Source organism: Fusarium subglutinans (assembly GCF_013396075.1).
Source record: "Fusarium subglutinans strain NRRL 66333 chromosome Unknown NRRL66333_c0000069, whole genome shotgun sequence".
Taxonomy (NCBI): Eukaryota; Fungi; Ascomycota; class Sordariomycetes; order Hypocreales; family Nectriaceae; genus Fusarium; species Fusarium subglutinans.
Window position 1 is genome coordinate 81151 of NW_023502132.1, and position 12119 is coordinate 93269.

Here is a 12119-nt window from a genome sequence, read left to right on the forward strand (position 1 = left end):
GTATGTAAGGTATGTACTAAATAAGGCACTTGTTGAGCTGTCCAAATTCGGTTATATGAAAATGACTTGATCGAGGAGCTGTTTGCTTTTTTCTTCTTCCCTTCTCTTCTTCCTTCTTTTTGGTGTAGATGAAATATTACTTCCTCGTTCCTGCCCTTTTGTCTCTTCCTCTCACTCATGTCCTTCACCTCGTCAACCCCAAGCTCAATCTCACTTCTTTCCAAAAACATCGTCCAACATTGGCTTTTACCTTAATTGTTCCTAGACACCCTTTTCTTCTCCCTTTCAACCCTTTTTAGGCCTATGCCGTAGGCTGCTTCAGGCCTATCCCCCTCTTCCTCCCACCATCACCTTATCTTTGGGATATTATCCCTCCTGTCGCTCGCTCAGGTCGTCGATCCCGCTCGATATCCCAGATCCAAGATCCCTGAACCGAACCGACGAGCCCACTAAAAACGACCCAAGCAGCTTCTTCGGCGCTCACTGACCACGGAGCACCCCACTAAGTAAACTTGCCTACTGTGGACGCGAACCGTTAGCTATCGATCGTAGCTCCACTGCGACAGGCACGTTGCGTAGTGCAACAGCGCTTCCTTGGTTACGAGTTTCAGTGTCTGGCCGAGCTGTGCTTTTGTCGTTTCGCGGGGCTCGAAGCGCCCGCTCTTCTCTTCTCTCATCATGAGTCCACCGCACACCATGACATCCAACGAGGTTTATTTGCTGCCGCTCAACGATGATGGCTCACCTCAGGTGCAAGGTGAATACATCTATCTCGCGCCCAGGTCTCACGAGCCTGTGACGGTTCGTTTTGCCATTGAGGGCACCTCGTCCATCTGCCGTCATGGTAGCCTTTGGGTCAATATCCCTGCCCAAGGCGATGACTTTCGCCGCGATCATTTTCGCGAGTTCAAGTAAGCTTTGGCTCTCATTTTGATCTAATTGATCACTTTTGAGGCAGTTTAAAGCGTCCCAGCGCTATAACAAGCACACGCAACTCGTGTAACTAACACAGTCGTTTTACAGACTTACACCCGATTTCAATCGAACTCTCGAAATCTCCATTCCCATTTACCAACCTGGTGCCTATGCCTTCTACACTACCTACGCTGAGCTGCCCGACCTCAAGAAGGAGCTAGAAAATAGCTCTGAACAGAAGGAGACCCTCAAGAAGACCCCCTTGTACTATATCGATGTTGCGCCTAGACTTAAACTTGACGGCCGGCCATTGCCGTTACCTGCCTTGTCAATCTTCTCCGTCATTAGCAAGTTCATGGGTAAATACCCCAATGACTGGGAGCGTCACCTTCACGGTATTAGCGATCGCGGCTACAACATGATCCATTTTACTCCTCTTCAGGTGCGCGGAGTGTCCAACTCCCCATACAGTCTGTATGACCAGCTCGGCTGGGACCCTGCTTGCTTTCCAGCTGGAGAGGAGGATGTGCAGAAGATGGTGGACAGTCTAGAACGTAACCATTCTTTACTGAGTTTGACTGACATTGTGCTAAATCACACCGCAAACAACACAAAATGGCTTGAGGAGCATCCCGAAGCAGGCTACAATTTGATCACAGCACCCTGGCTTGAGTCCGCTTATCAACTTGACACAAGTCTCTTGGAGTTGAGCGACAACCTGGCAAAGTTGGGACTACCCACTGTCGTCAAGTCTACCGATGATTTGCTACTCATCATGAATGCGATCAAGACCGAGGTCCTTGCCAAAATCAGGCTATGGGAATACTATGCAGTTGATGTGGACCGAGATGCCGACGAGGCGGTTCAGGCCTTCTCCCAAGGAAAGAAATACACCTCTGAGGACGCTCCAGATTTCGAGAAGAAGTTGGAGAACATCAAATCTGCACCAATCAAGGACCAAGTCGAGTTCTTCAGGGAGTTCGGTTTGACAGGCACCGACCGAATGGGTGAGCGCTTTCGAAGACGTGTCAAGCCTGACGTAGCTGCTAGCTTTTTGGCTTCGTCCGTGGGTTCTTCCGATGAGAAAGCAGCCAGGGCCAAGATTGTCGAGATCTTGGAGATTCTCAATGTAGACTACTACAAAGAGTATGATGCTGAAGTGGATGACATTCTTCAGCAAATTTTCAACAGGATCAAGTATGTTCGACTTGATGACCACGGTCCCAAGCTTGGCGAGATCAACAAAGAGAACCCCCTAATTGAGCCTTACTTCACCCGACTCCCTAAAAATGAGACAACATCGAAGCTGAAGCCCGAAGAGATGGCTTTGGTCAACAATGGATGGGTTTGGGGCGGTAATGCACTGGTCGACAACGCTGGTCCTGAATCCAAAGTGTACCTTCGCCGAGAGGTTATTGTCTGGGGCGACTGTGTCAAGTTACGATACGGCTCAGGCCCCCAAGACAACCCTTGGCTGTGGGAGCATATGACCAAGTATGCTCGCACACTGGCCAAATACTTTGCCGGTCTCCGTATCGATAACTGCCACTCGACTCCCATTCATGTGGCTGAGCATATTCTTGACGAGGCTCGCCGGGTGCGACCTGACTTGTATGTTGTGGCCGAATTGTTTACAGGCTCTGAAGAGATGGACTACGTTTTTGTGAAGCGTCTTGGTCTCAGCTCCCTTATTCGTGAAGCCATGCAGGCATGGAGCACGGGTGAGCTTAGCCGACTGGTTCACAGACACGGAGGCCGACCTATTGGAAGCTTTGAGGTCGATGAAGTTTCCAAGTCGGATGTTCGCACCCCGTCGAGTAGCCCCACCAGGCTCAAGAACGGCGAGACGAATGGGCATGTATCGCATTCAAGAGAGATTATTCGCACAATCAAGCCAAGTCCAGTGCATGCTCTATTCATGGACTGCACTCACGACAACGAGACACCGGCACAGAAGCGTGATGCCCGCGATACGCTTCCCAACGCTGCTCTTGTATGCATGTGCTCCAGCGCTACTGGTAGTGTTATGGGATACGATGAAATCTACCCAAAGCTTGTCGACCTTGTCAATGAGACCCGGCTCTACACATCTGCCTCGTCTGGGACGAAGCCTATTAAGATTGGAGGCGGCGAGGAGGGAATTGGCGGCGTCAAGAAGCTGCTTAACCAAATACACACTTTGATGGGCAAGGATGGATACGACGAGACTCACATCCATCACGAGGACCAGTATATTACTGTTCACCGAGTGCACCCTGAATCTCGCAAGGGTTACTTCCTCATTGCACATACAGCTTTCCCAGGCTACGGCAATGGCAACGGTGATTTTAGCCCTGTTCATCTCACTGGAACCAAAGCTCGACACCTGGGTAGTTGGATGCTCGAGGTTGACGCTGGTGAAGACGCAACACAGCAAGTGCTCGGGGACAAGAAGTTCCTGCGCGGCTTGCCTAGCCGAGTTAAGGACGTACCCGGCATTCGCATGGAAATCAATGGTGACGACACTACCATCACTGTGCGCGACAAGTTCCCCCCTGGAAGCATTGCCCTGTTCGAGACCTGGATCCCCGCTGCTGAGCATTCGTCTGGCTTGGACAACTATGTCACCTCAGGGTCCAAGGCTGCCTGGAATGAGCTCAGTCTGACAGACCTCAACTTCTTGATGTATCGATGTGAAGCTGAAGAGAGGGCCGAAAGTGACGGCCGAGATGGTGTCTACGATATTCCTGGGCATGGAAAGCTTGTGTATGCCGGACTCCAAGGATGGTGGAGTCTTCTCAAGAACATCATTAAGGACAACAACCTGGCCCACCCACTGTGTCAGAACTTACGTGATGGTGAATGGGCTCTGGACTACATTATTGCAAGATTGCAACGAATCAGTGCCACTCCAGGTAACGAGGCACTTGCCCAACCCTTGAGATGGCTAGAGGAGCGATTCGATGCCATCCGAAAGATCCCCAGTTTCCTGCTCCCTCGTTACTTTGGTCTTGTTCTGCGTACTGCTTACATGGCAAGCTGGGACAGATCTCTCGAACTCATGAACTCGAGCGTCCGAGATGGCCAGTGGTTTTTGCAAAGCTTGGCCATGGTCAGTGTTCAGCAAGTCGGATATGTCAAGTCAGCATCTTTGTGGCCTTTCAAGTTGGTTCCCTCTCTGGCTGCTGGTCTTCCTCACTTCGCTGTTGAATGGGCCCGATGCTGGGGCCGAGACGTGTTTATCGCTCTTCGTGGACTTCTCATCGGTACTGGCCGTTTTGGAGATGCCAGAGAACACATCCTTGCATTTGCCAGTGTATTGAAGCATGGCATGATCCCCAATCTTCTCAGTAGTGGCGATGCTCCCAGATATAACTCTCGAGACTCCATCTGGTTCTTCCTTCAGTGCATCCAGGATTATACACGTTTTGCCCCAGAGGGACTTGATATCCTCAAGGCCAAGGTCAAGCGTCGTTTCCTGCCTTACGATGACACATGGTTCCCCACCGACGATGAGAGGGCATACTCCAAGGAGAGTACCATTGAGGAAATTATCCAAGAAGCACTGCAAAGACATGCTTCAGGTATGAGATACAGGGAAGCTAATGCCGGTCCCCAAATTGATTCCCAAATGAAGGATGAGGGTTTCAACCAGGAGATCAAGGTTGACTGGAGCAACGGTATTATCTTTGGCGGTAACCAGTTCAACTGCGGCACCTGGATGGACAAGATGGGTGAGAGTGAACGCGCAGGATCCAAGGGAGTCCCTGGAACTCCTCGTGATGGCGCTGCTATCGAGATCACTGGCATGCTGTACAGCACTCTCGATTGGCTCGCTGGGCTTCATGAGAATGGAAAGTATGCCTATGCAGGCGTGGACAAATCTGAGGGTGGCTCCATCTCCCTGGCTGACTGGGCTGGCCTACTCAAGGCCAACTTCGAGCGCTGCTACTATGTCCCCATTTCTCCCGAGGAAGATTCCAAGTACGACGTCAATACGCCAATTGTGAACCGCCGAGGAATTTACAAGGATCTCTACAAGTCTGGCAAGGAGTATGAGGACTACCAGCTGCGCCCCAACTTTGCAATTGCCATGACAACTGCACCGGCTTTGTTCGATCCGGACCATGCCATGCATGCTCTGTGTGTTGCCGATGAGGCTCTTCGGGGACCCCAAGGAATGGCGACTCTAGACCCTGCGGATATGAACTACCGCCCTTACTACGTCAACAGTGAAGATAGTGACGATTTTGCTACAAGCAAGGGCCGTAACTACCACCAGGGACCCGAGTGGATCTGGCCTACTGGCTTCTTCCTCCGAGCACTGCTCAAGTTTGATCTCAAGAGACGAACAACACCTGAGGGTCGCACTGAAGCGTTCCAGCAGGTTACCCGAAGACTGAGTGGGTGCAAGAAGATGATCCAGGAGAGCCCTTGGGCTGGTCTCCAAGAGCTGACGCAAAAGAACGGCGAATACTGCGCCGACTCTGTAAGTCGATATCTTGAGTATGTGGACACTGTGATCGTATACTAATCCCTATACAGAGCCCCACACAGGCTTGGTCGGCAGGATGCCTGATCGACTTATACATGGACGCTACTGAGGAACAAAACAAGGCATAGAGCCATTCTAAGAGGAGGAAGTGATGATGGGACCTGAGGATTGGGCATGGGCTTGAATCAAGCATACAATACCACGCATTAACTACTACTATAGCATTCTCCTGATTAGGTTAATAACAAGCATCTTTAAGCGTTGTAGCATTAACTTTGTTGAGCCGAAAGCCAAAATGAAATTGTGCAGATTAGGTTCTCTAATTTGTTGACACTGAGACGTTGCTAGGAAGACGTTACTCTTATGGGCATATCAATGTTGCACAAAGTTCAAGGATCACGATGCATCGAACCAGAAGGGACTGGTAAGTGCGAGTTGAAGATTTCATGGGTGGTGAAATTGTAAATGCTGTATCAAGGATAGACTCCAAACCTCTTCCCATGCCGAGGAAGCTGTAGGTAATAAAGATGACCAAATAACTAACCAGAGAGTATTTCTGTTCTGGTCTAAATAAAACAAATAAGCAGCTTCATTTTTCCCTCTCCTAGCCTCGCGGCAGAGCCAACGTCACATTCCACCCTCATGCTGGGAATGGAGGCGAGACTCGCTCCGTGGTGACAGCCACCACAAAAACGGGAACAGAAACAACAAATCAGGAGGATACGCCAACCCTCCTCTTCCTCCCAACGCCAGAATATAACTGAAATATGAACAAGAACGCCACGGGGGGCACAGCACAACTGGCTACCAACAAACGCGTGAGCATTGGACCACATGAGATATTGCAGGCGGCATCTTTCAACCATGCTTGAATTATCAAGTGTCTGCACGTTCCTGTGGCCATTACGAAATGCATTCGTTTCCTCCTCTTTCAAGTGCTGATAGAGCCCCCCTCACCAACTAAAAAAGTCGTATGTTTTCGATGATATCGAATAGAGTAAGGCCGTTTAAATGAATAAATGCACGGTTTATATCGTAAGGCAAACAGAATGTCGAAGTGCTTTTCAACTCGGACATGGTAAGGAGAGTCGTTATGAGATCGGAACTGGCGTTAACAAGATCGAGCATGAAGTGAGTATCATGTTCGGTCGCGGACGATCCATCGCTTCTTCTCCTGTGGCTTCTCCTCCACGGGAGCACCGGCGGCAGCACCCGGTAGCATGAAGCCGTGCGAGTTTCGGTTCGATTCATCGTCGTAGGGAAGACCTCCGGACTCTGAGGCCTCCATTCCGGGACCCCAAGATGGTCGAGATGCAGATCCAGAGTGCTTCTGGCCGAGGTGAGTCTGACGATCCTTCTTGCGCAGGTAACGGCGACGCCAGATGCAAGCGCCGATCCAAATGGCTGCGATGCCGACAACGAGGACAACAATCATGATAACCCATTGCCAATGGTTGGAAATCCTGATTCAGTTAGAATAAATCATGGGCCTTTTAAGTAAATTGTCAACATACCAATCACCACCACCTCCATTGTCAGATAGCTTGCTACCAGCTGTTGATGAAGCATCGCCGCCTGTCAAAGTCGTAGAGCCAGTTCCGGTTTTTTTGGTTGTTCCTCCATTTTGAGCAGTCGAAACACTGCACATGCTTCGGAACCAGCCAGCGATCGATGAAAGGCCCTTGGGATCCGCGGTACATGCGTCATCGCAGACGCCCGTAGTGGCGGTCGAGAAAGCGGCGACTCGTTGGTCGAGACAGAAACATTGCGTGTAGGCGGTTGGGCCAGCATCAGCGGCTACTTGAGGAGGAACACAGGCACCGTTGGCATCGTAAAGGGGACCGCAAGCGGCGGCGCAAGCGGGAAGGACCTTCTGGTTGCTGAAGGGAACGATGGTGGTGACAGGGGCTTCACCTCCTTGTTGGGCTGTTCAGGTTGGGTCAAGGTTAGTATGAGGGGATTTGCGAAATCGACCTGGATTGAAGTCGAAGGATGACGCACCCATTTTGACGAAGATTCAAGGACAGTTAAGCCCAGTTCGGAGAGTTCGATAGTCCAAGTTGTGGTCGAGGTCGGTGTCGAGATCGGTGTCGAAGGGAGAAAACGAGCGACGGGGTTGTGGGTGTAAGAGATACGATACAGATACAGACAGTAACGAGAGACGAGGATTAAGGTTGTGTTCAGTGGAACCGGGGGGCGGGAAGTGTCCTTTGTATGTATGTGTATGTGTCTGTGTGTGTGTGTATGAGGAGAGGCAAGACAAGACAAGGCCAGAAGAGGTAGGTATGTACAGCGTAGAAGCGACCTGGAAATGCCGTGCCTGTGTTTAGCCAAGGCTGGCTTGCGTTTGTGCAATACGCTATTGAAAGAGTCGTGTCGTCACCAAACCACTTTGAGTTGAGTAGAGGGGAATAAACAAAGTCTGACCGAAGCCAAGCCCAACCTCTCTTCTTTGTCTTTGTCTTTTTTTTTCTCTCCCCGTCTGAAAGAGGACAATGAGATCAGGACGACCCAGGAGGATTCGGTAGTTGGTCAAACGAAGGATCGATTTCACTTGCTGATCGATAGATAATCGATGTTGATGGAGATGGCTGGGAAGAGACGAGGAACAAGAGAGCCTGGGCAGAGAAAAAAGAGTGGGTGGGAGCAATGGAAGTCACAGCGGGCAGTGAACAACAGCCTGCAGCCGGGGAAAAACTGGGCCTCTATCTCACTGTAAGCGGCAGAGTCGGGCGACTTTGTAGCGGGACAAGACCAGGGCCAGGGATGTTTTGGTTGGTGTGTTTTTCTTTCTGGCAGCGGGTGCAAGGGCAGAAGGGGTCGGGTCTTGTCTTGTCTCGTTAGATGCGACGGTCTTGCCGAACTCGGAAATGGATTGGAATTGTGAGGAGATGAACCGCCGATAGCATTTGGAGGGGACGGGAATGTACAGTAAAATGAATGTCACCAAAGCGTTTACTCACTCCTTCATTCACCTCACAAATCTGGAGAAATCTGGAGGGAGGGAGAGAGAGAGGGAAAAAACTTGCCGCGTAAGTCAACTCTGGGCACTTTCACTGGATGGTAGCAGCCGCCCAGCCCCAACCTATCGGTACCTAAGGTACGAGAACAAAAAAAGATCGTGCCAAGGGACTTGGGGTCCAGGTATCTACGGGAGGCCCGGAAGCCATCTACATATGGTGTCGGTACATGGATCCCTTGTATCTTGGTTCAGGCATGGTTGTATCACGCGGTCGAATCCAGTGGCCTAGGCTTGGCGCATGGGCTTGTCCAAAGGCAACGAGAGAGTTTCTGTACCTTAGTACTAATTATCGGCAACTGTACTCCGTAGTTGTACAACCTGTATTTGGGATGCATCATGCGGAGAAGATCATTCTCACCAGAAACGCCATCTTGCATTGCCTTGCGTTCCTACATATGGGTTACTAATGTCTGCCCCTTGTTTCTGGTGTTTTCGTCTTGTTTTGTTTACTTGTTTGTCCCTTACAGTAGAACAGGAAACGTCTGAGAGCGTCTCAGTTTCAGCACAACATTGACGAGAGCCCACAGTCACAGTCACAGTCACAGCCTGCCTGTATCATCCATTATCATGGTCCGTATTATCCGTAATGTTGAACTGTATAACTGTGCCACCTCGTACAGCGACATTACCGTTACCGTCTTGCAGGACTCTCGTCATCTCGTGTATAGACAGACAGACACCATCTAACCATTTCTGGTTGTATTATGAACTACTGTCCATAGGTATGTAGCGACAGAGAGAGGCCTCGACAGCTGAAGTTATCCCTGGGTGCCAAAAGAAACTCATCAGAGAGACCTCTCAGCTTGGGCTACGTTACCTACATCTTTTTTGTCAGACGGGAGCCCCCAAGTCTGATTGACTTTTTTCCCAGTGGGAGACTACGGTAAAAAAGAGCCGAAATCGTGCCCAGCCTAGGGGAGGAAAGAAAACTTAGGACCTTGATCCTAGATGACAAAAAGATATAGGTAATATAGCCTAAGTTTAGGATAGCTTTTACCAAGTTTATTTTGACACCCCATATCAAGGTCTGTTGTTTTCTTGCCTTCCGAGGCCAGCCCAGGCCATTCAGCGGAGTTGCGTGCCTGAAATAGTGCTTCTCCACTTGCGACCCTTCAGCTGATTGGCTGTGTTTTGGGTTTCTCCGTCATTGCAATTTCCGATATTGCCCAACAGAGAAATCTCATGATAGAGATTTTGTCAGAAAACGGCAGGTCAATTGTGTTCTAGAAGTGTTATCCCTAAGGTATCTTACTTTTGTTAACTGCAACTTTGAGGGCTCTGGTATGTGATTTACTTTACTTTACTGTCCCTTGCCTCTCGACACTATCTTTGACCCGGATACGAATGCAGTAATACAACTTTAAATGCGCTCAAATACGAGAAATTCCCCCCGTCCTCAGCAGCCTCGATTTGGTGAGATATCCATACTTGGCGGGCTTATTAGTGCGTGTAATATCGACAGCCATGACGACGACTTTACGGATACTACTGATCTATAATAACACACACGGATCAACTGTCAGCTCTGCCTCTAGCACTCATTTGCAGTCAATGCTTGACAGTCCAGCCATGATATCGCTGTCAGAATTAGCTTCCGCCCTGTTCTTCAAGCCTTTCATTATTAGCTGCACCGTATTTTAACCGTCACATTGATTGGTGATTGAGTTCATCATGCACACCACACCAAGCCATTGCCAAGATATTGCCCAGACTGAAATATCTTGGAACCTCATTTCTGGGCATGCCATTCATGTTGATAATGTTTTCTCTTAACTGACCGCTAGACTTGACCATTCTATTATATTTATTGCTATAAAATAAATATTAATGTCATATCTAAACCTAAAATATCTATTCCTGACCATTCTTGACTTACAATGAACCCTGCCATGTCATGACGTGCATTTACCTATAATTTTGACCCAGTCATGTGGTCACTTGCTCATTATTGCTTCTATCAGAGCCTCTAGAAACATAACAAACTGCTCAGCACGTTCATCTAGCGTGTCCAAAGTCTGGAATTCTACGTGACAGTTCCTCCCTGTCAGATGAGGGTCTCTAACCTGTAACATATCAAAGTCGGTGAATAATGTAAAACAATTGTCTCGGATTAATATCTTGGTCCACAATCTGATATCCTCAACATTCAATCAATATCTCAAACGTCTCCATCTCTCTCTGACATTTGACCCAGAGTAAAATATGGCACCATGAGACGCTAATCGTCACTACCAAAAGCCCCAGACTTCAATTGATCGTGTTCTCCAGCTTGGCTTCATCGAGCCTTTTTGCATAGTCTGTGGCATTTAGATAGTTCATTTCTTGACGTTTTTGCCTTTGCCGTTCCCCTTGGATTCGTCTTTGTGGTCGGGCTGATTATCGTCTCCCAGTTCCTGCAGATGTTCATCTATCTGGTCGGATAATTCTTTCGGGCAAGGTCTTGGCTTGTGACCAGCCACTTCAATGAAAACGAGAGGCGCGTCATTGGGGCTGTGATATCCATGCTGTCCTGCCGTGGGCGATGATGTTTGGCTTGGTGTTGCTTGAGCACGGCCTCCTTCACCTGATGTGGTCTCTGTAGATGAATTTCCACCAGACCCAGATGGTTTCCCGTTCACCGGTCGAGTGGCTTCACCTTTACTGCCAGTCCCCTTCTTTGGCTGACTGGCCTTCTTTGACTGATCAGGCATGATGATAAGCAGATTCTGTCAAGACTGATGCCAGAGTATGTCAAGAGTGTTTTCCAGATGATAAAGCGTTATCTCAAAACTTCAAGATGAAAGTGTTCTCTGTGTAGACTAAAGTCTTTAACAAGTTCTTGGTGATCATATCCAAAGGGGAAAATGCCTAGCATTTATAGTCCGAGTGAACGAGAGGCTCTCTCATCCGTTTGTATTGCAGATGCTGCAAACTCTCCTAACGAAACTCAAGCCTGACCTCTTATGACTCTAGTGGTAAAGCAGACTGCTTCATACTCTGTTTGTTGGCTCATTGCCAGACCGCAAAGTATGGTCACTGGTTACACTGGGATGCTCTGGGATCAGGGTTGAAGTTATATCGTCGGTGATTCATCTGGAAATCGAGCACTCAGGGGACAGTCTGATGCTCACGCACGCTACTGCATGTGTATCCTATTCTGGACAGTATGGTCGGGTTGGGATAACACACACTCACTCTTGTCTGATTGCTTAGTGAATCGGTGAGAAGGGGTTGCAGTGCCATGCATCATTAGACGATAATGCCATGTCTCTTTGCTATGAAGGTAATATGCCTTCTTACGCGTTCATCGGGCTATCATACCGCATATCAGCAACCTTTCAGCTACAACCATTGTCCGGGCCCTTCTGTCCTCGCAGTAATAAACGCAGATGATGATGCATTTCATCCATTACGGGCAATACATGAAGCTAAGGATAGTGACGGATGAGATATCAGCCGGCTTATCCATATATCCCAAGACTCGAAGTCCCGCTCGGTGATTCTCATGCGGCTACCCGTTGTCTTAATGCATAAAGCCGCTTCGACTCTGGTCTCCAATCAATCACAACCACCAACACTCTCAGCCTGTTGCATCTCTCGCATCTTACGCAATGCGTCCCACAAGGTGAAGCAGTCATCGATCTTGTGAGCGCGGGTGATTGCAGACTGAATCAGCTATAGAGCATGAGTAGTTTCCCACAATGTTTGTAGTTTAGCAAAAAGAGACCA

General features: G+C 49.1%; 3 protein-coding genes across 3 annotated transcripts; 1 reads left to right on the forward strand and 2 right to left on the reverse strand.

Moving 5' to 3' along the window:
• Positions 1–678: 678 nt before the first annotated feature.
• Positions 679–5517, forward strand: FSUBG_6580 (glycogen debranching enzyme; the record flags this gene model as incomplete). The annotated part of the gene is made up of 3 exons (XM_036684794.1): positions 679–911; positions 1024–5383; positions 5440–5517. The coding sequence occupies 3 exons, from the start codon at positions 679–681 to the stop codon at positions 5515–5517; spliced, it is 4671 nt and encodes a 1556-aa protein (XP_036537873.1).
• Positions 5518–6527: 1010 nt separating this feature from the next.
• FSUBG_6581 (uncharacterized protein) lies at positions 6528–7394 on the reverse strand (the record flags this gene model as incomplete). The annotated part of the gene is made up of 3 exons (XM_036684795.1): positions 6528–6852; positions 6904–7315; positions 7391–7394. The coding sequence occupies 3 exons, from the start codon at positions 7392–7394 to the stop codon at positions 6528–6530; spliced, it is 741 nt and encodes a 246-aa protein (XP_036537874.1).
• A 3332-nt stretch (positions 7395–10726) lies between these two features.
• Positions 10727–11101, reverse strand: FSUBG_6582 (uncharacterized protein; the record flags this gene model as incomplete). The annotated part of the gene is made up of 1 exon (XM_036684796.1): positions 10727–11101. One exon carries the CDS (start codon positions 11099–11101, stop codon positions 10727–10729), a length of 375 nt encoding a protein of 124 aa, XP_036537875.1.
• Positions 11102–12119: the final 1018 nt, after the last annotated feature.